Raw genomic sequence first — 24,440 nt, 5'->3', positions numbered from 1 at the left:
AGGTCTAGGGAGGTAACATCTGAGACACAGTAGGGAATCTTCTGGATGTCTGTTAGGAGTGTGGCCTGGTGACGGTTATTAATAGCTTTTGATGTACCGACATACTTTAAAAACTCATTGTCATAATTGGACTTCATGTACTATTAATCTAATTATGGTCCCACCTTCTTATTTTAATAAAGCTCAAGTGTTATTAAGAGGCTTACATATATGGGAGAACCAATCCCATTCCTAAAGACACTAACAGCCCTAGAGTGAGTACAACTAACATCACACAGTAATAAACACACAGTAAGAGACAGGCGTACCTCCCAGAGCATAGAGTAACTCCAACGCTTGCACCATCGACTGGGCTGGAGGGGGCTGTAAAAAATATTAAAATCCTCCTAAATTAATTTCTTCGGGTAACAGACAAAAAATGTGACTATTTCCTGCTCAAATCCACTCTCCCTCTAACATGCCCCTCCTCTCCTTCTCAGCATCCTCAGTACTACTTGGCCGTTAGACTCAGCTTGATTAAACACTCCCCTTTGAGGCCCTCCCCCAGGCTCCCCTCCTTCAGAAGTGACGGCCCTCCCTTGAACTGCCTCCCTGTTTTCCCTCAACTCTCACCAGAGATTTCCAATTTTTACTTCATAGTCTCAACCCCCGACTGCACTGAAAGCCCTGCGACACTGCCGTACTGACGGATGACTGGTCTTTGCATCACCCAGAGCCCTGCTCCAGGTCTTACTACAGGGGGTGACTCACATACGTTGAATTTGAATTTCTGAAAATAATATAGAATGCTAGCCAACCTGAAGTTAAGCAAAGCTGACACTGTGACCTTCAGTCTGATTCTCTGGATCTGTATATCTTTCTTTCCTTCCACAAATCTTTACTGAGCATCTACTAAATGCCAAGCATCATTACCATTTTCTTCTAAATTATTTTGTTTATAATAAGCCAGGTAATAAAATTATAGTACTTTTCCACACTGCGTCACTTTTTCTTACTAAACGCATTCTCATAACAAATCTATTTTAAGTATCACACTGTTTTAGCTCAGTTTTACAGATGAGGAAAGTGACTAACAGTAAGTAACAGACATTTAACAAGGCCAGGTAGGCAGTTTACCAAGGCAAAGCCAGAAACGGAACTCTGGTCTCATTTTTTCCACTCTACCCCACGTACTAACTGCCAAGCAACAAAGCTGTACTCCTAAAAGTTGTGATGACCACACGCACACACTCACAAGGGTAGGAACTAGACGTGATTCACCACACAGAGGGTATTCAACACATCACCGTTGACTCAGTCATGTGATTGATTCAATAGCCCTTCCTCAGGGCCTACGACATCCTCCTTTACAAAGAGGCAAAACACGCAGCCAAGTGGAGGAGCTCACTCCCTCTGGGCATCTCTTACATGGAGATCACATGGGATAACAGGAAGAGCAAAGCATTGCATTAGCTTACGAATAGTTACAGAACAAAACTAACAAGGTCCTCTTTGACTCCTTTCAATCCTTGGCCCTGTTTCTAGTCAATCATCAAGTTCTATGAATTCTGCTCTTTGAATTTATCATCAATCAGGAAAAAAATCCTTTAGCCCCTCCTACCCCCACCCCAAAAATCACATCCATAGTATTTTCACCTAACCACACGTTTACTAGTATTTCCCTATGGCCTCATCTGATTTGGGATCAAATGCAAACACTGTTCTAACATGGTTGGAAGGATTGTGTATGTATAATTTTAGTTTGTTTTTCTCACTGTATAGTTTTCTGTTTTCGCTGTTTCTTGTACCCATAGAAACTTCCCAGCGATTACCTGGGATAGCTGTATAACATTACAACAAGGTCATACTCTGTAAAATAAGCAATTTTCTTGCTATTGGGCAATTGAATTGTTTTCAGTTCTTCAAGTTGAGTTGTTTTCAGTTTTACCGCTGTAAATAACAGTGCTAAATACACGAAATTACATGTAGCCTGTGACTTCCACTATAAAAAAACACCATTTCAGGGAAAAATAACCAGAAGAGAATGTATGAAGATGAATTTGTATGTATTTTCCTCGTTTTTCAGTTGTCTGAAAGTTTATGATTTTCACTATTTATATTTTTAATTTAATATAAAATGATGCTATAAACATTATCATAAATGTAAATTTTTCTCTTCTTTTGAATTATTTTTTTCAGGAGAAATTTCCCTGAGAAGAAATACCAGGCATGTCTATGGTTCATAAAATAATGTCAGAAAGTCCTCCACGAGGACTGAAATGAGTATAAAACTACTTTCCCAACTGTGTCAGCTTTGGATTTCATCATTTTTCATGTTTGATCGTCAATTAGTGTAAAGTGGTACCTGACAGCTATTTCAATCTGTACTAATCTCTTCTAAAGAAGCCAGAAATGCTCTGATGTTAGTTTACTGTTTGTGCTTCTTCCTTTCCTTCAGTTTTCCCTTCAATGGCTATTTGATTTATTCTAACTGATGTTAGAAAACTCTTCGTAGTTTTTGAGATGCTGATCTGTCATTTTTCCCATTATATGCTTTTTTTCATCTTAAATGTGCGGCTTTTCATAAGCTTTTAATTTCTATATACTGTTCATCTTTTCTTTACAATTTCTTGTACCACATACCCATAATCAAAGGGTATATTTTCTCCATACTTACGATAAATACACGATTGTTTTCTTTGGGAGAGAGATTGATATTTTTCTATTCCTTCATTCACCTAGTTCATCATGACATATATGACATTAGGGACTTTATTATCTAAGAATCTTAAGAATCTAGACTTGTCACACCATATACCGATACGGTTGGGACAGAACAGAGTTAAAACACCAAGTCTTCAAATCACAACAATTCAAGAAGAAAAGGTGAGTGAATATTTATTAATTGACCTAGATATGAAGAAGTGCTTCATAAGCACAAGAATAACAGAGGAAATCACAGAGGCAAAAATAGAAAGATTTTACTGTGGAAAGGTTTAGAATGTCTGCATATTAAAAAAACAAAAAACAAAAAAACAGTAAAATGCAAATAAATAGAAAAACTGCTTGCAAGAAATACTATAGACAAAGATTAATGTCTGTCTTTAACAGTTAAAGGACTCTTAAAAATCACTAATAAATACTAATTCTAACAGATAAATGACTTAATTCAGAAGAAATATAAAGTGGACAACACATTTTTGTGAATTATCTTATGAGAAATCAAAGTAGTAAGGTTCAATAATATTTTTCCTCCCTTCCTTTCTCCCTTCCCACCACCAATCAAATTAGCAAGACCCTAAAAGAAAATAACGGCATGATGAGGGCACAATGTATCGGGCATTTGTGCACTGATGGAGTTTGGACCCATAAAGCAATTTGGCCATGTATTAAGGACTTACAAAACAACTATGGCCCTTTCACCCAACAATTGCACTCCTGGACACCTGCCTTAGGAAATAATCAGAAACACAAGCAGACACGAGGACCTTCCCTGCAGCTCCACCGAAGCCCTCCTGGCTGCCCATTCCTAATCTCATTCACATAGTCCGTACACACACTTGCTGTCCTGGACCTCGCCCCCCTCCTGACCTGGTGAAACCCTACTTGGGTTACCTCAGACATGACTGACTGGGCTGGGGCCCTTCCTTTGTCTCTCAGAGCACTGGGCACATGCACTGTAATTACCCACTTACGCATCTCTCTCCTCCAGCAGACAAGAACAGGAATTGTGTCTGCCTTGTCTGGATGTATTCCCCCCTACCTTGCACAGGGCCTGGCGCAAAGCAGGCACACAACACATGAGCTAAGTGAAAAAAACCAAAAGGTGACATGCTCTGTAACAATGTCCTGACGTTGCCCTGAGCACTCCAGCCTCCCACAGCCCTAGACAGAACGCAGGACTCACCGACATGAAGTGGAACCTGAGGACGTTGTCAATTCCTAGTGCTTTCAGCTGTAGGATGACAGGCGCCAAATTGCTACGCTGCATCTCAGGAACGGTGGATTGAGGCAGCTTGTCAAAGGCTTCCTCTGAGGATAGGAAATCAGAACTGTTTGGGATCAAATGTCACAATCAAATGCAATCATTACACCAACGGGACAGTTTTCCTTCTCCAACGAGAGGCTCTAGGATTCTAGGATTGGATGCATATGATGTTACGATACAAAGTTGTTTCTTATTTAGGAAAGACCATTCTACCTAAAAGATACTTTAGCAATTTCTATCTTATAGATAATATATCTTTATAAAAGTTTGCCCATTTACTTTAGAATGCTCTCTTTAATGTGCTTTTTGTCAGCAAAACATTAAATCAAAGCAACGAGTATTTGCTGAATCACTACTGGTACCCAGTTACCATCACCTCTGCTTGGGATAGAGTGAGTCAAGAAGGCAAGAACTATACAGATAAGCAACAAACAATTTCAAAATAAATCACCAAAACAGTAACCAGAATATAACAAATGACCAAATCTTATAAAAAGGAAAAATTGTCCAAACCTAACTTTTAAAATCACTGAGCCAGGCACACACGTCACACTCAGAATCCAGATAGATCAATGAATGTTAATACGTCCCATGGGGAACAAAAGGTGACCTCCAACAGGCAAAAGCACCACCAGGCACAGAGGTGCCGAGATGCGAGGGGCAGGAGAAGGGAACAGGGAGGGAAAGAGGCCTTTTTATAAAAGCCAAACAAAAAGGGGGGGAGGGGGGAGAGGGAGGAAGAAATTAAATCATTTTTGTGTATATTCAGAAAGCTTATGGATTATATAGAAAATGCTCCACCCACAAAATCCTCCCATATCAGTCAACATTTTACCTGTGCACACCCTCCTTAACACAAGCCTAACCCAACTTCCATTTGGATCACAAAGCTTTAGTTAACCAGACAAAAAGCAAACCAAAACAAATGTCATGAAGAAATAGCACTATCACTGAAGAACTTCAAAAAGGTCTTCTTTGAGAAAACAACCAATATTCTGTAGACTGATTGATACAAATTACCAAATACATGGATCTAACCGGAAGGTTCTGGACAATAGGCAATATCAAGAAGTTCCAAACGGGATACTCCCTTTGAGTTTTAAGAGTGTTTTGGGTACAGCTTTTTGGTAGTCTAACCACATTTTCCAAACACACTGCTGACCAAGGAAAAGCAAAGTTATCTGATGAGAGGACAACCTCGCTACTGAGATGCTCACAGGAAGTAGGTGCTTCCTAAGAGTTCAAGGACACTCAATTAAACTCCACTGAGGACTCGAGTGTATGAGGCATTGGGCCAGGAGCTGCAGGAGCCGTAGGCCAATGCCTCTCAGAAGCTTCAGTGATAGAAAGGGCCTGGGACCAAGACCAGAAACAGTGACCTCCATGGCCAGGTCCCAATAAGTGGTCCTCCCAAAGGGAAGTGGAGGCTCAGGGGAGGAGGAGGCGCAGCTGTTGGAAGAAGGCATCTGAGGCAGCTTCATGAGGGAGTTGCCATTTGAGAGAGGAGTTGAAGGATAAAGGGGATTTGTTGGGCAGAGCAAACAGCCCAAGGAAAGCTATCAAAGGAATAAGAAGTAGATGTGGGAAAACAGAAGGCATGTTCAGAAGAGTGCGGTTCAGCTCGGACGCTGTGTTGGGAAGGTGTAGGTGGATAGCGGGAGAAGACAAGCTGTGAAAAAGTTCTGGAAGCTTCTGAGAAACTGTTAAGGGTCTGAGCAGGCACCCTGCGCAGAACTTCACTCTGCAAGCTCGCCCAGAGGTAGGTTAGCCAAGAAAGCCTAGAGGCTGAATGTTAATGCACCCACTTACTTTTGGGTGGGCCTTCCCCAACCCCACTCCTACTAAAACCACTCATGCTAAGGAAGCCAGCGACCTTTCAACTAAATCTACCTGCCTATCTTTAGTCTGCATTCTACTATTTGATTTCTTTGGAGCAAGAGATGATGCTGGCCATTTCCTCTTTAAAAATAACTCGAGTTCCTCAAAAAGTTAAACATAGAGTTACCATATGACCCTGCAATTCCATTCCCAGGTGTACACCCAAAAGATTAAAAACAGGTACTCAAACACGTACATGTACACACATGTTCATAGCAGCAACTATGCACAATAGCCAAAAGGTGGAAACAACCATCAACTGATGAATGGATAAACAAATTGCAACATATCCATACAATGGAATTTTATTTGGCCATAAAAAAGAATGAAGTAGTGATACGACATAGATGAACCTGGAAAACACTTAGCATTCATCACACTAAATGAAAAAAGCCAGACACAAAAGGTCATATATTGTATGATACCATTTATACGAAATATCCACAACAGATAAAATCATACAGACAGAACAAAGACTGGTGGTTGTCAGGGGCTGGGGACAGGGAGGAACGGGGAGAAGCCACTTAATGGGTAAGGGGTTTTCCTTTGGAGTGATGGAAACGTTTTTGAAACTAGACAGAGGTAGTGGTTGCACATTATGAATATCATAAAGGCCACTGAACTATTCAATTAAAAATGGCTAATTTTATGTTACATGAACTTCACCCCAATAAATTTTTTTAAGTATCTTGAACCTTTCCCCTCCCCTGAATTTCAGGATGCCTTTTAGCCCTGGTTCTCCTCTTTCCACTCCAATCATTCCTTCTTAGTCCCCTCAGTGGTAGAAGACCCTTGCCTCTCTGGTCTCAGACACTGCCTTTTCCCTCCCTCCCAGGAATACCCCTGACCTCTTCCTCCCCTCCAAGTACTTGTTTCTTCTATTCCCTCGGCCTGGGGTGCTGAAATCGGATCTCCACTGCCATCCCTTCACCTGGATAGCTACTGGGCTGCCAATGAGATCAGGCTCAAATCCTCGACTGTGAAGCCCTCCCAACAGGGTAACTTTCTGCTCTGTTTCCAAGGCTAACTCCGTTACGGTGACCCTATCATACCACATACAACAATCTGTTTGTGGGTCTGCCTCCATCACTAGGCTGTCAGCCATGGGGCCACAGACGATGTCTCCCTGGGCCCTACATCTCCAAACCCCAGCACAATGCTCGGCATACAGCAGGTGCTCTGTAAACATCTGCTAAAAGAAAGAATGATGTCAAGGACTAAACGAGGGCAATGGTAACCAGAAAGGAAAGAAGAGATAAATGATAAAACCCCTGGATCTGATAAGTAGCTGCAGATAGATATTGGACCAAGGAGAGAATTAAAAGTGATGTGAAAATTGAGTTTGGACAATTGAGAGAAATCTTGATCCCATCCCCCACAAGAGAAGTGCAGAGAAAGTGCAACTCTGGAGACGTCACTGTCTGTAGGTAAGGCTGTCTTCAAGCTGGAGAGAAAGCTCCTTAAGGGCTGGGACAGCCTTTATGGTCATTTTATTTTGCTCTTTCAGAGCCTAGCATAGCGCATGGCACAGAGCAGGAGCTGACCAACTATTTGCTTTCTATCAATGAGTCTCAGGATAGAGCTTGTCTTTTTAGCTCTGCAAAGATGCTCTGAACCAGAGGAGGAGATGCAAGCCAATGGTGAGGTCCCACAGAATTCAGGGATCCCAGAACAAGAAAACGGCCCATTAAGCTAAAGGAAAGATAAGAAAGCCAGGACCTGGGATGCCTGGCCGAAGCTACAGGGTCACATGGTCAGATAGGCCGAGGCCCAGACAGTAGGTTAGAACAGGCATGGCAAATACCTGGTGACTCACGGGCCAGCTCTGGCCAGCGGCGAGCAGCAGCAAAGAAGCGCTGTTTGAAGCGAGGAAGGCGGTGGAGGCCAGTGACAGAGGGCCTTGCGAGGGAGGTCTGGATTTTATGTGACATTCTGCCCATTAAGGGAAAATATCTGCAATATTCTCCAATGCACAGGCTGACTATGAGAAAGTCAAATACTCTTATGGAAAGCCACACTCACCTGTATAAAGGCGGTAACATTTTCCGGAGCGGCTGCGGCCTCCACGCCCTGCGCGCTGGTTGGCTGATGCCTGCGATACTGGCACCACCACCAAGCACTCAATAGCTGTCCTGGGATTGTAGGCCCGGAGTTTCACGAAGCCACAGTCGATGACATACACAATCCCGCTGATTGTAATGGAGGTTTCTGCCACATTGGTAGCCACTATCACCTAAGTTTCCCACAGAAAGCAGAGTAAAAATAAAAGTTATTTTATTTTTAAGTCTTTTCACTTTTAATAAACTATCCAAAATCCAACAAGATGTAAAGGTGTTTTGGGCACTGCAGAATCTGTAAGAGGCAGTCTGGATCCTGCAAAGAGCACGAGTTCTAGGGTCAGGGTGTCCTGGGGTTGAATTCTCCTGGAGCCTGTGACTTTGGCCAAGTTACTTAACCTCCTGACCACACTTCCTCGTCTATGTAATAATACTTACCCGCTCCCAGCGCTGTGGAGGGGATTAAGTACAAAATATACATAACGTGATAAGAGCCTGGTACTTGGTCCACGGTAAATATTCAACAAATGTTAGTTTTAGCCTTTTGCACAATTAAAGAAAACCATCACCTTGTACATGTATATTCATTTATTCCCTCACATTCTAACTATTTTCTGAGGGCCTGTACGTTGCCTGGTACTGTTCAAGGTGCTGGGGATGTAAGACAAACAAGAAAGACAAGGCCCTGCTCTCCCGGAGTCTACACTCTAGTGTGAGCGTTTGAGCAGAGAAGCAGTGAACACAGACATGCAGATAATTTCAGAGGGACAAATACTATGAGGAAACTGCAGCAGAGTGACAATAAAATGTTACGTGGTCTTATATCACAATATTTCAATAATGGAGTGCACTACTTTAGACTGGACAGCCAAGGAAAGCCTCTGTAAAGGTGATTTTGAGCTGAGACCTGAGTAACAAGCAGCAGCCAACCCCATAGAAATTCAGGCAGAAGAAACAATTCAGAGAGGAGAAACAGCTAGTGCGGCCAGAGTCCAGAATAGCTATGAGATTGGGGGAGGCAGGGACCAGATCCCGCGCAGTGTCTGGGCCACCGTGAGGTGTCTGCATTTTATTCCAAGTGCACTGGGGGCGGCTCCAGGAGGGTTTGAAGCCGTGGGGGACACGTACAGATGGCACTCAGAACTTTTTTCAGGCACTTTTACATCTATCATTTCATAAAAACCTTCTAACCATTTTTATGTAGTAGACACAAGATTTATGCTATAAAACTATATATCTAAAAGTTATTATTTATGTTTTACAGCTGAGCAAACTGGGCCTCGAGGTTGAGCAACTCATTCAGGGCACAGAGTCACTCTGGCACAGAATCCAGGCCTCCTGACTGCTTGGCCACAGGCTGCGTTTGGGCAGACTCGAGCTGCTCCATCCCAAAGGCCAGGAGGCTGAGCATCCTCTTCCAAGCGTTCTGAATTGGGAGCGGATCTTCAGACCATCCCTCACGTACCTATTCTCCGCCACCTGCTAATAAGTAGCTACTACAAGCTGACTTCAGGCTAGTTCTCTGCCTTCCTCATCGAATGGAAGGGAAAGCAGAGTAAAGCCCAGGGGACTACAAACAGGAAGCAGACTGGCTGCCTGCAGGCTCCTTCAAACCAACGCTCCCACACCTTCCCCACCCCAATTTCAAGGCTAAAAATTTTTAAGCCACACCTTGAATTAACTACTTAAACTTGGCTCTATAGGCAAACTGATGCTTGAAACAAATGGTTCAGAAACCATTGGCAGTAACTCAGCTATCGCTCCCGACCGATCACAGTCCAAGACGGTCCTTTCAGCCAAGGCCGTAGAATGTCACGGGGAATATTAGACAGGCAGAAAAGAGGCAGAGGTCACTTGCTCTGATAATTACTGTCAGAGTGACCCTTTTGTGGGGCAGATTTAGAAATTTTTGTAACACATTATTTATTGTGTGTTTTTAGATCTACTGCACAGAAACATGAACCTAAAATTCTTAAAGAAAACTTCCTGTTTAGCAAGAATCACTTGAATTAAAAAGAAAATCTTTCCAGTGCATAGCAAAGGGGCACCAACGTGATTATAGACGGCTGCCAATACCCCAGGTCCTCAGGTTAGTCTTACCTTTCTGACACTGCGCGACACCCTTTCAAACACTTTCATTTGCTCAAAGGAAGGCAGTCCTGCATACATGGGGAGAACTCGGAGGTGTCGCTTCATCCCAGTTCGACTTAGTGCTCGAGCCTGCTCGATCAGCATAGATGCGACAGTTTCTACCTCTTCCTAAAACATCGAAGAAGGAACCAAAGAAACCGGGATCAATTTGATCAATTTGATCCCGGTTTCTTTGGATCAATTTGAGGCATGTCATTTTATCATACTGAAAGAAAATGAGAGTTGGGATCAGGATTTTAATGGTGGTCAGATTCATGAATTTTAGCACAATCACATTCCATTCTGGGGTGGTATTTAATCACATGCGACGGAACAATGGTGCCTGTGGGGTGAAAATCTGCAACTGTCAGATTAATTACTGAAATCGATACTATCTGCAGTGAATAGAGAGTCGCAGAGAGACAAAAACAACTTACTCAGCTTTGACGTACTGCCGCAAACAAAGCATGTCATACACATGGACAGGCTGTGGCATACAAAATCACTTAAACTCTCCCCAGGAGAGGCGACTGAGCTGTGGAAAATGTTCGACATGGAAAAGCTGACAGCAAGAGGGAAGTTCTGAACAGTGAGCGCCACCACCTTGAGTGAACACTTGGGCTCGTTCAGCTGTTTCTCCAGTAATGTACCCACTTACCACCTCCAGGATGGGCTGTGAAGGTGCCACTAGGAAAGAGACATGCAGCGCCAACATGCACACAGCAAAATGTACCTAATGCAATATCCAGTTTTGGTATACACAACGGCCCACTGACTGAACTACTGAATTTACTTTGGAATTAGCTAATAAATTTAAAGTACATTTAACCCTGTGCAGACAGAACAGGCTGGAGCTAATGACTCTCTGCCAATCTAGTCAGTGGAAGAATGACTTCAAATCAAACAATTTTTTATGCAATTAAGCAACAACAAAATACAATAAAACATGAAATAAATGGCTAAGTAAATTAATAGGCCTCTGTTTCAATTGTGGTGCTGCCTTAACATGTTTGTTCATCACAGAGAAAAGGTCCAACGGAATTACCTGGCCAGTAAGAAATGCGAGTACGTCTCCATCTCCCTCCGTCTGGTGAATTTTCATCACAGTTTCTACAGTTGATTTGATATAATCTGGAACAGGGCTGAAAAGATGTATGAGATCAATCCGTCACTAGAATATGCTCATTAACTATAGATCAATTACCCCAATTATCTGGCAGCGAAGCCTCATGAAAGTTAGTTTGGGCCTGCCTGGCAGGTAATCAGTATATGAATAAATAAAATAAATAGTCATCTTTTTTTTAATGCAGCATTCAAAAATAATCCATAATTACATGTATACTATGATTTCTGGCTTAATGTGCAAAGAAATAGAAACAATAAACCCACACAAATAGATATGCTACTCTTTAGCATGCAAAGATGCCTGGTCAGAGAAAACTGGGGGCTGTGGTCGCAGCGCTGAATCCCACACTCTTTCCACTTTCCCTCCTGACCACTGGCAGCACATCTGAGTGGAGCAGATGGAGCTGATGGGTGCGCTGTCCAGCTAGAATGACTCAGAAGCCAGGCCCACAACTCTCTGTATTTATCAACCACTGGACCAGGCTCCTGGTCTTTCTTTGTCCAGTTAGGTGTAGGAATTAGAATGGCCCCTTCCTGTCCAAGGGGGCTCCTCCCAGAAATGTCAACCAGGCCTTCTGGCTAAGATGTAGAGGGCTGAGAACCCAAATGATTCAAATCCCCAATACTGCCCCTGCTGACCAGGGGTCTTATAAACCTCAGTTCTGAAAACTACTAAGCCCCCTCCCAGCAACTTGTTACAATTTTGCTCTTTCCCACTGAGCTGCTGACCATAGACTCAAAACCTGAGCATCGGTGTCAAAGAGTGTAAACCGAATTCAGCAGTGATACTGGCAGGGTTCCAGAACATCCTATCAATGACAGGAGACACAGAACATGCTCCTCCTCATCAGCCTGGCATATCACCCTTGGAGCTGCAAGCAGATATGTTGCTTCTCATTTCACAATACAGGCCTAGTTTTCTAATCACCATCATTAAAAAGGCAAGGATCATCAAACCTTTGGAGATAAAAGATATCCACTGGAAATGTTCGCCCTTCCACTGTAAGAATCACACATGTATCCCTGGTGGGGTCACTGGTATCATTTTGATTAAAGAAATCCCGAAATTTCTAAAAAAAAAAAAAAATCCATTCTTCATTCCTTTAGAAAATAGGTTTCACAGTAACTCATGGAAAGAAAGAAATAACATAAAACTGGCAGAGCAGGGGATGGGTAGTAGGGATTGGAGAGAGATATATATATACAACAGACCATGGGTTGCAGAATAATTATGAAAAATCATATTTTTATTACTATAATTTTGAGGAATCACATTTCAATGACAGACTCTTTCCTAAGGTTTGATCAAAAGAATAAAGGTTAGATTTCAAAACCATATTCACTGATGCATCAGAGTTAACACGTAGCTGTGGCATTATTTATCTTCTCCTATCCCCTGTATTTTAATTTAACTGAAAATTAGGTCAAAAGGTGTGATTCAAGTTAAATGCACATTAAGTTAGGTTGATATGTAGTTCTAATCTGGAAAGCATAGACTTGATCACACAAGGTTATCAATTTATAAAGGAAACTTCTACTTCTGTGTATAGCAGGTATGTTCCTGGCAACATAACTACAGATACATATTTACTATAACCTTCCCAGTGGATTTCAGGCCACTTGATGGCAGGAACGGTGGCTTCTCCGGCTTTATATGCCCTACAGGAGTTAGCACAACACTGTGTGGGGTAGGTCGTCAATTATATATTTCTTTGACACTCCCACTGTACCCTCTTGAAAGAAGTGACTCTCCACAGTTCCTCTGGAATAGTGGCCACATTTTCTCCACTGGCACTTGACCACCAGACCGGCAGTCTATAGAGAGGCCCCACACAAGAGCTTTGGCCAACACTGGTGCAGGGAAACACCACCAAAGATCATCTCTTGGAGAATGTGACCCAAGATACACAGAGAAGCTGAGCCCGAGCAGACCAGAGTGACCAAACCAGCAGCGGAGTGAATGTTAGATGGGACGCTGCTGTGCCAGCAGCCAAGGAGGCACTGACATCCTGGCTGGTGGAGCGTGTCATTATCCTATCCTCAACGACCTTCCCATTCGCCCACTACCTTCCAGCTCCCCAAGGCCTGGTTCGGCATTAATTTCTATTCTCCTAGGACACCTGGCTGCATGATCACAAGTCCTGTCTTCTTTACTTTCCTGTGTGTCTTTACTAAATACGCCCAGACCTGCTCCTGGAAACCAAGAGCCCAGGACTGCACTGAGGATCGGCATCGAATACAAAATGAATGGGCATGGAGGAGTACTTCAAAAAGAGTCAACTGGATTTAACCACAAAATACTGGGATGCCATAGACTAACCTCAAAGTTGTGTTTGACAAGAGTAAGCACAGATTTAAAAGTGCCTCACGGCAGCAAAGGAACTGTGCTGAACTACATGGCTATAGAGCTATGAAGAACCATAGGGCACCATTCTTCACTTTCTTTTGGGGTAAATTCCCTTCACGTGACTTCAGCCTTCCTGTGTCCTATGATGTGTATGGCACAGGCACGCTAAAAGTGATGCACCAACAAATGAGAAGAGACAGCCCCCAACATCCCAAAAGAGTGAATAATCCAGGGGGACAGGTGTGCAAAGAAGCAGTCATCACACAAAGCAAGGCAGAATGACTAGATGACCAGAAAAGAGCTGCAAGTTACAATCGGAGAGAATGAAAGGTCAATAGAAAGGTCAATAATGACTGGCTTTAGGGAAGGCTTCATGGAGGCGGCAGTCTCCCCTGGCCAAGTCTTAATAGATGAGGCTTATTACTGGCTGGGAAGGAGAAGAGACACCCCTTCCTAGGATGACAGCAGAGTGCCCCAGACAGAGGAGAGAGGTCAAGGTCCAGGGCAGGCCAGCGTCATCTCTGAGTTAGCCCTCTCATCTACAAGATGGACAAACTGCTGTCCACTCTGCAAGGCTGTTGTGTAGTTCAAATAAAATGAATGTGGCTGCAACTGGCACAGATCTGGCCCAGAATGGGTACTTGATAAGTGATCGCAGTTATCACTCTGAAGCGGCCCAAACGTCATGCTGCACAGGCACTTTATCTAATGGCCAAGACAAGGGCAGTGGGGACGGGCATAATATTATCAGACATGTGTTCTGGATGCTGGACCCTGGTGGGCATGTTGGAGAAGGGCAGGGACAATAAGAGATTGGAGGCAAGCAGACTAATTAAGAAAGCTATTATAGTAGCTCAGAGGAGAGAGAACGAAAGCATGAAGTCGGAATGGTGTGGAAGCAAAGCATTCCTGAGGTGAGCTTGGTGGAACCCGGCAATCACGAGTGTGAGTGCACGCACGTGCACGCTCAGGAGGATGGAATTACTTCTTAATCAGGGATAAAAACTTCCGAAAGCAATGGAAGTCTTGAGCCTGAACGACTGCTAACGAGAAAGGGACTGCCATGGAGAAGCCGAGAGTCACAGGCTTGGAGGAGTCACAGGTCGATGAGTCAGGGGGTCTGTGACTGGCCAGCTGCTGGCAGCTCAGGCTGGAGCACAGGGGCACAGTCAAGAAGCCACAAGCATGAAGCAGCCACTGAACCAGGGGCCATGAGGGAGGGCATCCTGGAGGAGGAAGAGCAGCCAGCAAAGGAGCCTGAGGGGAAGCTGTCAGGGAGGCAGGAGAGAGGGGAGACGGCAGGCCTGTAGAAGCTGCGGGTAGATGAGGAAGATTTTCAGAAGGACTTGGTGGGCACAGCTAAATGCCACCAAAAAGGCAAACAGAACGGGAAGGATGCCTACACCTTAGCTTAGTCCAGGAATATGTGGTGCTGAAAAGAAAAGATGGGGAGTTACTCTTTCAAGACATAAAATTCATCATCAAGTGTGAAGGCACAAGGCCTTTATCCTTAAGATCTTTATCTTTTATCTTTATCATACATACAGAAAATTATAGGCTAGAAAGCAAATAAATATAGGATCAACAGTAGATGCATCCTGAGACAGAAGGAAGGAACAGGAAGAGTGAAATGAGTTCAGCACACCTGGAAAAGGAGCGTTTGAGTCAGGTTTCAAAGAGATGGGACCACACTGACACAGACATACAGTAAGAAACACAAAATGACCTGAATGAAGAGGACAGTCTGTGAAATGGAACGTAACTGGCGTGGACATCTGCTGGGCTGTCCTCCCAGCTCACCACAGTTTTCCTTCCCTGGTCGCTGCTCCTACTTGGCACAGGAATGGGCTCCCAGCAGCCATGTCTACACAACTCACCCACCAGGCCTACAGAGGTAGCCCACGCAGATTGGTCCCAAGTGAGCACCTGACCCCAGCCAACCCCAAGTTCCTTCTCTAGGAATCTAGAAAGAGAAATTAGTCTCTCTCCAAGTAGCTGGATCTGTGACCAAAACTGTAGAAATACAGCCTCATACTGAAAAAAGTAATAAAAAGAAGCTACCTGTGTAGGGAGAAATACAGTATGTAGAGAAACCAGACAAATAGGTAACTACAAACTCAATTAATTACATGCTAATTTCCACCCACAAGCTGAAAAGGAGTATCCTCTGGTCACATGGAATCCAGGACATGGGATGGCCCGATAAAGAAGGTAGGCCACTCTGCCAAAGTGAAGCTCTTGCTAGAGGTAACTCCCCAAGGACTAGTCCAACAATTCCAGTGCCTACAGGGGACGGGGTGGGGGGGAAACACTCGTACCTCTGCATCCAGAGTGGCTGAAGCCACAATCAATCGAAGATCCCCTCGCTTTTTCTGAATCTAAAAAAGAAGGCATTAGGAAACAATGATAACAGTGTAATACTCACAGATGAAATAATCTGATACCTGAAATTTATCTCAAAATAATTCAGTGTGTACTTTGGGGGTTTGAGGGGAGCTTATAGAAAAAACAGGACTGACCACAAGTTGACAGTTATTAAAGTCATAGGTACAAAGGGGGTTCATTATATTATTCTTTCTAATCATGTGATAAAATTTTCCAAAATAAAAAGCTAAAAAAAATTTTTATAGAAAGTATAAAGGAGCTTTAAGACCTCAATTTGAATTTGCCAAAAGTAAAACCATTTTTCCTTAACAGTTGGGTCTCTGGATAGTCAAAATCTATGCATATACAGTTAAAGTAGGAAAAAGTACATTACAAGCAAACAAACAACAAATGACAACTCCGAGACAGAAACAAGGACAAAACATATTAACATTTATTCAAAGAAACAGATAATCAACAGGCATAGGAGAAATCATCAAATAAACTACAGTAAAAATATATAATAACAAATGAGATTATTTTTTCATCCATCACATTGGCAAGGATCTATTTTTTTAAGGCTAATATTCAGTGTTGGCAAAGATTCAGTGAAATATGCTCTCTTATACTGTTCCCAAGAAGGTAACAACTGGGTGAGATAATCCCTGTTAAGTATCAAAAGTCAACTCTTTGGCCAAGGAATAAAATAATAATGAAAATAACAATAATGGCAGCAGCTAACATATACTAAGTTAGGTGCTACTCCAGGCTCTCTGCGTAGTTGTGTAACATACGCATTGCACAAAAATGCCTGGCTAAGAGACTACGGGCATCTGAAATCCAGCCCACCCTCCCCTCACCTAGCTGTGGACACCCTTCTAGTGGGAGCATCTTTTTCTAATTTGCACAAAGGTGGCACTTCATGGTCTCTGTGACCCTGTGCAGGTGCCCTCCTAAGAATTATACATTCTCTTATTTAAACCTCACAACAATCATGCTACAGAGCAGCCCCGTCTCTCTTAATGAGGGAGAGCTTCTGTCCAACACCACAGCCACCAGCACATGTGGCTGCAGAGCCTTGAAACACAGCCAATGTGACTGAGGAGTTGAATTTTTTACTTTATTCTAACTAGTCACAGGTGGCCAGTGGCTACCACACAGGAAAGTGCACCAGCACAGATATAGAGACTTCTATTATCCCCATTTTAGAGACGAGCGCACTCAGTGGAGTCACACTGAACCCAGGCGGTCTGAGCCGGAGTCCACGCTTTTAATCACCCAGCTCTGCCACCTCTTTTTAGACTTCTGTGACTGGGAATTTGTGCAAAAAAGACCAATCAGAAAATCCGAGAAGGGAGGAGAGGAGGGAGGTAAGGTTGAAACAAGACTGGCCGTGAGTTGTAATCGTTGAAGCCAGATGTTGGGCACAGGACAGTCATTAAACCACTCTCTTTTACTCTGGGGTATGTGTGAAAACTTCTATAATAAACAGTTAAAAAAAGAAAAGAAAGAAATGCAACAGATCTAATTATAAGGGTGCTCATTGCAATATTATTTAAAATACCTCAAATTTGGAAGCCATAGAATGGCTAACAGTAAGCGAAGAGTCAAAAACGTTATAGTAGACACATGTGATTATACAGCCATTAAAAATAATGTCTTCACAAGGCCAGCCTGGTGGCATAGCGGTTAAGTTTGTGCACTCCGCTTTGGCGGCCTTTGGTTCGCCGGTGCAGATCCCAGGAGTGGACCTACACACTGCTTATCAAGCTACGCTGTGGCAGACATCCCACTTATAAAACAGAGGAAGATGGGCACAGATGTTAGCTCAGGGCCAATCTTGCTCAAAAAAGAAATAAATAATGTCTTCAAAAAATATTTAATGACACAGGAAAATAATCCTGATGTGATGTTTTAAGAGAAATGAGCAAGACACAAATTAGCACATACAATCCAATCCCTAATATGCCCGAAGAGATGCGTGTACACACACAGTGACACAGAGGAAAAAGAAGAGAAGAAAACATACCAACATTCTACCACTGATTTTCTCTGAATTGGTAGGATTATGGATGATTTTAATTTTTTTCCTTCATATTTTGTTGGATTTTCTAATTTGGTACAATTACTTTCCTAATCAAGCCACAAACTAAAACAAAAACAAAAAGGCTGGCAGTGAAGTCATACCTTTTTCAGCAAGCCAATGGCAATGTCTGTGTACAAGGTCCTCTCGTGGGCTTCATCCAGCATGATGGCGCTGAGAATCAGAGGGAAGATCTTGTGAGCATCAGACAAACCTGCCCGCAACATCCCATCCAGATCGTCAAAGGGACTGCTGGGTGTTTAGGCCCCATGCCAACACTTGGTGACAAAAGTAAAGCTGAGTAACTCCTTTTTGACGGGAGGTATCTCTTAAGCTAATAAAAATGGTGACATCAACATATCTTGGTGAAGAAAATGGTGAATTTATTGCTATCTTTAAAGAGTTTTACCACCCACTTTGGATTCCAATAGGACCTAATAACTGATTTTAATTTACAATATAACATATAACCCCACACAGCAACAAAATTCAGAATGAGGCCCAACCACCCAAAGATTGTTAAGCTGCAGAAAACAGCACAAAGAGGCATGTGATCAGAGCTGTGTCACATGTGTACCAGGGAGCCAAATGTGACATTCTTTCCCAGAATATCAGAGCCTGGGTGGGAGAACTTTAACGCCACAAGTGATGGACAAAGACACCCAAGGGGGAGAAAGGGGAAATAATTATTTGGACCCTGCATATTATGTTCAACAAAACATTGCCCAGTTCTGTGCTGTGACTCTGCAGTCACCATCAATCCTGGGATATAAGAGAGGCAAGATAAAAATGACAAGTCAACAGACTGTTAAAATAATGACAGGGATATTAATGTGCCCATTTTTGACTGTGTAAATTATAAGAAAAACATCAAGGCTGAAAGAGCCAGGGGACAGAGGAAAGCTTTGGGGCAGCTGAATGCAGTCACAAGTCCCAGCTATTAACACAACTGCTTCTCATCTACCCATGCATTTTTCAAACTTTAGGAAAGTTATCATAAGAAAAACATATTTACCTATATTTTGTTAACAATGGGTCAACCATCATTTCCCTGACCAACATTCCATCAGTGAGAAACTAAAAAACAAAAACACAAAGTTTTAGAAATAATTCATTTACACTGTATATGAATGTTTTTTTAAACTTCAAATGCAGCCAATCACATAACCTCTTTGCCAGTGTGTGTATAAGACAACTCCCACAAAGGACCATAAGGAAATGCCCCAACATTTTAGTCATCAAGCAGTGGAACTGTTCACAGACAAGACTCAAACACGGGATCCGCAGGTGGGGCCTGCCAGTCTTTCAGCAGAATTTCACCTGCATTTTCACCTGTCTGAGCATCGGCCAAGCCCCATGTCCTCCGGGCCTGCACCCCTGGCACTGCTGATGAACAGACAAACCTCTGTCTGCCCAAGGGAATGCCATGAGTCTCAGGTAATTGTTCCTAAAACATCCCAAAGATGGCAGACGTGTAGCTGCTGAAGTTATTAACCTCAGCTTCAACTGATATTATTTTAGGGGGGCTGGATGGGGTGTGGTTAAGAATAAAGGATATGGTGTCACAGTGCTGGGAGTTCAGATCCTGGTCTACCTCTTACTAGCTGTGTGAACCTTAGGCAAGTTACTTACACTCTCTGAGCCTGATTCCTCATTTGTAAAATGCAGATAGCAACAGTATCTACCTCAGAAGGTCATTGTGAGAACTGACACAGTACATGTAAAGTGTCTAGCACAGGAACCAGCACACACACAGTGTTCAAGAATGTCAGCTGTCATCATTTAGGATTAAGGAATGTTTACAAAATGCCTTAGAAATATGCAGTAACAACTACATGTTACTACTGTCACCCAAAAACAATTCAGTACTTTAACAAAGCTAAACATCTCCCTCACATGCCAGAGCTTAGTATTTTTATTTTTTCTTTTGTTTTTAAGAGCAGGATGCGTTTCCATCATATTTTTCTTGGACCTGGTACCACCTGCCACATAGATACACAGGAGTGAAAATGAGAACCTGCCACAACGACTGACCACCAGTTAAGAACTGAGCACCTTAAAATTATGACCAAATGGAATACAAAAGCTTTTCATGAAAGACACAAAAACAATCATTTGGTCATGTAATCCACTGTAAGGTGTCTAAAAATGAGCTACTTTAAATAAATTTGATGGCACAGAATATCTCCTTTACTCAGCAAAATGAATCTCAAAGGTAACAAAATATAGAAATTTGGAAAACAAGGACCATATTTTTATAAATCACTGCATTGTTCATTCAGCTCATCTGATTCTTTTCAGTTTTTCTCTGTTGCAAATTGAGAGGTAACTGGGATTCTACTAGCCAATTTTCATTTCATCAGAGCACTTTCATTCATTGTTTTAGACTCTGATTCCAACACAGCGGTACCCAGTAGACACTGTTGAGATGACTGGACACCAATTATTACTGATACTAATTATTTTAACAGTAGCCAGGGGGTCAAAGAACACACGTGGAAAATCTATTATCACGTAAAAATGGGAAAGTCCTGACTACTGAAAGCAATATTTGTGAATTTTACACTTTATCAATTTATACTACCTTGTCCCTGTTTTTAAGTCTTTCATAGGCAAGTGTGTATATTTAGACAGCTATGTGGACTGGTGGGAAAATAAGAAAACACTCATAAGAAAGCGCATCTTTGAGTCCTGCTTCCATCACTGACGGGCACACAATGTCAGCCACGTCATCCAGCCTCCCAGGCCCTCACCCTCTTCAGCTGCAGACCCAGGCCTCACCCTTACTTCCAAGGGCCTTTCTGGGCTAAGAATGAAGGACTCTGAAGAGGCTCTGCGCCTCCCAGCAGCCCAAATTCCCCAGGGCCAGGATGGTTTCATACACTCTCTGCCATGGATCAGTGTCCTGGTCAGCAGCGATGGCTGCATGTTTTTAATTCCCCCAAAATAATCTCCTTCCTTATTTACATTAGGAAAAGCAACTTGAGCACTTCACCTTAATTCTCGTGGCCAGCGGGTCAGTGCAGTCGTCAAAGCGGATGCAGTAGCCCACCTCATGGCCCAGCACCGCACCCCTCTCCTCAGCCACTCTCCCTGCAACCTTTGGGAAGAAAGATCATGCTGAAAATAGAGACATAGAAATTACTGCACAGAGCACATACTATGGGAAATCTAAAGGTCACTTATTTTTTAAAAAGTATGTGAAAACAACAGACAATGAGAAGAAAAGTGTCAGCTTATTAGAGAACAAGTGTAATAACCTTTGTGATTTATTAACTTTACGGATCTCACCTCATTCTACAATCCACTGGAGGCAACTTATAAGAACATACACACCAAAAATGGAATCACATAAAGATGTTACAGATCAGGATCAAAGAAACGACAGATAAATTTCAAAAGATCAAAGCTAATGAGAAAATGTAAAAAAATAGATAAGCCAAAGTTATTTAAGTCAAGCCACAAATTCAGCTCTAAATTTCCTGGCGGCCAAAGCAAAAAGGGAAGCAGAAGAAATTACAAGATTCACTCTGTTCCTAAAGCCTTCTTTAGCACACCAACTGGGGACAAATTTTCATGTCTTCATACCATGAAATAAAGCACCTTCCACTGGACCATGAAGGCAGAAGAGGAATGATCAAATTCAATACTAGGCCAAGTTCATCTTCTCTCTGGAGGAAAACAAATGTTCCCAGAGCCAGATAACCTAAAACAATTTGCAATAGTGTCCCAACCACCAGAACCATTAAAAGGGGAAATAAAGACAAGAATGCAGGTTAAATAAAAAAGGGCAGACGAGGGGCTGGCCCCGTGGCCGAGTGGTTAAGTTCGCACGCTCCGCTGCTGCAGGCGGCCCAGTGTTTCGTTGGTTCGAATCCTGGGCGCGGACATGGCACTGCTCATCAAACCAAGCTGAGGCAGCGACCCACATGCCACAACTAGAAGGACCCACAATGAAGAATATACAACTATGTACTGGGGAGCTTTGGGGAGAAAAAGGAAAAAAATAAAATCTTTAAAAAAAAAAAAGGGCAGACAAGCAGATTAGCAAAGGATCCAAGTTGACATAACACAACAAAAGTAGGAAACAAAATACTAACATATTATGAAGACCATAAACTAGATATATTTTTCACCTACCAACATACGACAAACAAAAGGTGAGCGTAGGAAAGAGAAAAAACAATCCAACAGCAAGATCTCCTACCGCCCCAAGAAGGCTATTCAAAGGTTATTAACTTAACGGAAAATATTTGAAATAATGAATAAATATAAAAGTGAAAAAGCAACAATGGTTATAATTTAGTTTAACTCAAAAGAAACTGAAGAGTTTCACGCTCATTATATAAACTCCCTAAGTGAAAAGAACCAAAAGGAAGCAATATTATCGAGGTTTCCTGGGACCTGGCACACCGACTCCCATGTGAGGCATGCTAAGTTTAGTCTCCCTCTGTCACAGGTGAGGGGAGCTCCCCACACAGACCCAGAGTCCTGTGTCTGGAACGTGGGCTGGCACAGCAGGTGTCCAAGGGCAGAGCCATTGGGCCGCAGCGGCCCCAGGCTCAGGAACCCAGAGGCTCCCTGTACTCAGCCTCTGAGCCAAGCACCTCGGGCATTATCTGGCCATCAGCGTTTGAGAAACTGAGGAGCAGGTGAGGATCAGAAGTGGCTCTGCTTAATGACTTAAAATTACAGATCTGGTAAGCCAAAACAGAATCAATCATTGGGCAGCTGGTCTATACCACACAGTCTTTCGAAACATCTTATGAAACCAGAAATTCATCCCACACTGCTCTACCTCTGGAGGCTCTATTTCCCAATAACCAGTCTTTCACCAGGACAGTTTTGTTATTGTTATTGTTTCAATTTCAACCCTAAGATCATTACAACATAAATATCAGAAAATTGTAGAAATAGAGAATGTATGCATAGAGATACTAGGAGCTAACAGAGAAAATAGTCCTATAAGAATGAGCATAAATAAACTAACCCTCTCCCAAAAAATATAACCATTTTATGGGTCCATAAGGTAAAAGCCAAACATATTTATTCTTACTTCACTATCTGTATAGATTTTCTATAAAAAAGTATGCATTTTATTTTCAAACTCTTTTTTTTTAACTTTATCACATATACCACTGGACATTAGAAATGTCAGATTCTATTGGCTTTTTAATAGATTTATACCTCCATTGTTTAAATTCTACTACCAATAACTCATCAATTGGACCGGATAAATATTATCTTTTTGACAGAAGCAAAGAAATATACGGAAAGGGAGGTAAAAAGAAAAAGAAAAACCAATCATTGAGCACCTGCTATACGGCAGTGCTATGCTCCAAGCATTCACAAATTCTCTCTCATTAAATCTGCATACCGCCCATGAGGTGGGCAAGATACTCCCGTTTTTACAAAGGAAGAAACTGAAATAAGACAGGAGCTAAAGTTTGGTCTGAATCACAGGGCCTGGTCTTGAAGTCAAACCCAGGCCACGTAAGCCCAGTGAGCACACTCACTAGAAACGGCCTCTCTTGGAGATCAAGCAACGGCTTATGCAATCTGCTCCCAGGCTCTGAGATTGTTTGCAGATTTTAGTCTGTACTCAAAGTACTTTTTGAGATGCAGCATTTCAAACCTGACAGTTCTATTAATATTACACAGTTAATTTATACGCTCTTTGTTCTTTCAAGAGAAAGCTTGTGGTTTCATGTATATTATCCATGGCTACAAATTTGGAGCTAAAAGGAAAACTAATTAAGAGCTTGAATTCCAAACCACAAATAGGAAAAATTGCTCTAATTTTTAAGTAAGTGAGTCATCTTTTGGCGACATAAAAGGTTGAGTCTAACATCAAAACGTAGTTTCCAAACTTTTATCCCCATTTTTACACACACACACACACACACACAAGACTTGGAAAATATTTATCAATAATTTCTAACTTGACAACAATCAGAAAATGAACTTTGGGGAAAAAGATTACACAATAATTAAACCTAGCAAAAATAACTTGAGGAAACAGAATTAATTTTTTGTCCAGGTAAAGATGGCAAATAAAGGCATTTTTGTCCCATTTCCCTCTCTCAGAGCTAATTAAACACAACAAAAGAATTAAAACATATTATCAACCAAAACTTCCATGTTCAATGAAGGAGGAAACAGCCAGAAGCCCAAACAATAAACTAGGAAGCACAGCTGCCAAACACTGTGAGGTCGGCATCTAAGAGAGGGGCCCTGACTGCTCACAACCAGAGCAAGCTGCTGGCTTCCTTGAAAGCGTCACCACCCAAAAAGGCAAGGCTGACAATCCTTGTGTTAGGAAGACAAGAAGCAGGCATGTGTTCAGGCTCAAGAGACACAGGAAATGTCTCAATGGAGGCCCACTTCAACAGCAAAGAACCACAAGGGAGGGGGATCTGAAGGAGAAGGCAGGCAGGGCAGCCAGTATCAAAGCCCAGACAGAGAGCTGAAAGAATATTACCATGAGCC

The 24,440-nt window shown here is 42.4% G+C and overlaps 1 protein-coding gene across 4 annotated transcripts in view; it reads right to left on the bottom strand.

Moving 5' to 3' along the window:
• DHX35 (DEAH-box helicase 35) overlaps positions 1-24,440 on the bottom strand; it is a 67,552-nt gene that overhangs the window by 24,138 nt on the left and 18,974 nt on the right. For all 4 annotated transcript variants that reach the window (XR_006891230.1, XM_046679786.1, XM_046679787.1 and 1 more), the window contains 10 exons: positions 20,947-21,051; positions 18,967-19,028; positions 18,056-18,125; positions 15,823-15,882; positions 12,115-12,227; positions 11,078-11,174; positions 10,003-10,161; positions 7,868-8,078; positions 3,887-4,011; positions 309-363 (listed from right to left, as the gene is read on the bottom strand). Coding sequence is in view for 3 of the 4 variants with exons in the window: in XM_046679786.1 (XP_046535742.1) it covers positions 309-363; positions 3,887-4,011; positions 7,868-8,078; positions 10,003-10,161; positions 11,078-11,174; positions 12,115-12,227; positions 15,823-15,882; positions 18,056-18,125; positions 18,967-19,028; positions 20,947-21,051 (1,057 nt within the window). In the remaining variant the exon portion in view is untranslated. The remainder of the gene's footprint in view (positions 1-308; positions 364-3,886; positions 4,012-7,867; positions 8,079-10,002; positions 10,162-11,077; positions 11,175-12,114; positions 12,228-15,822; positions 15,883-18,055; positions 18,126-18,966; positions 19,029-20,946; positions 21,052-24,440) is intronic.

Source organism: Equus quagga, chromosome 12 (genome assembly GCF_021613505.1).
Source record: "Equus quagga isolate Etosha38 chromosome 12, UCLA_HA_Equagga_1.0, whole genome shotgun sequence".
In the NCBI taxonomy this organism is placed as follows: Eukaryota; Metazoa; Chordata; class Mammalia; order Perissodactyla; family Equidae; genus Equus; species Equus quagga.
This window is presented reverse-complemented; position numbering and strand designations above follow the sequence as displayed.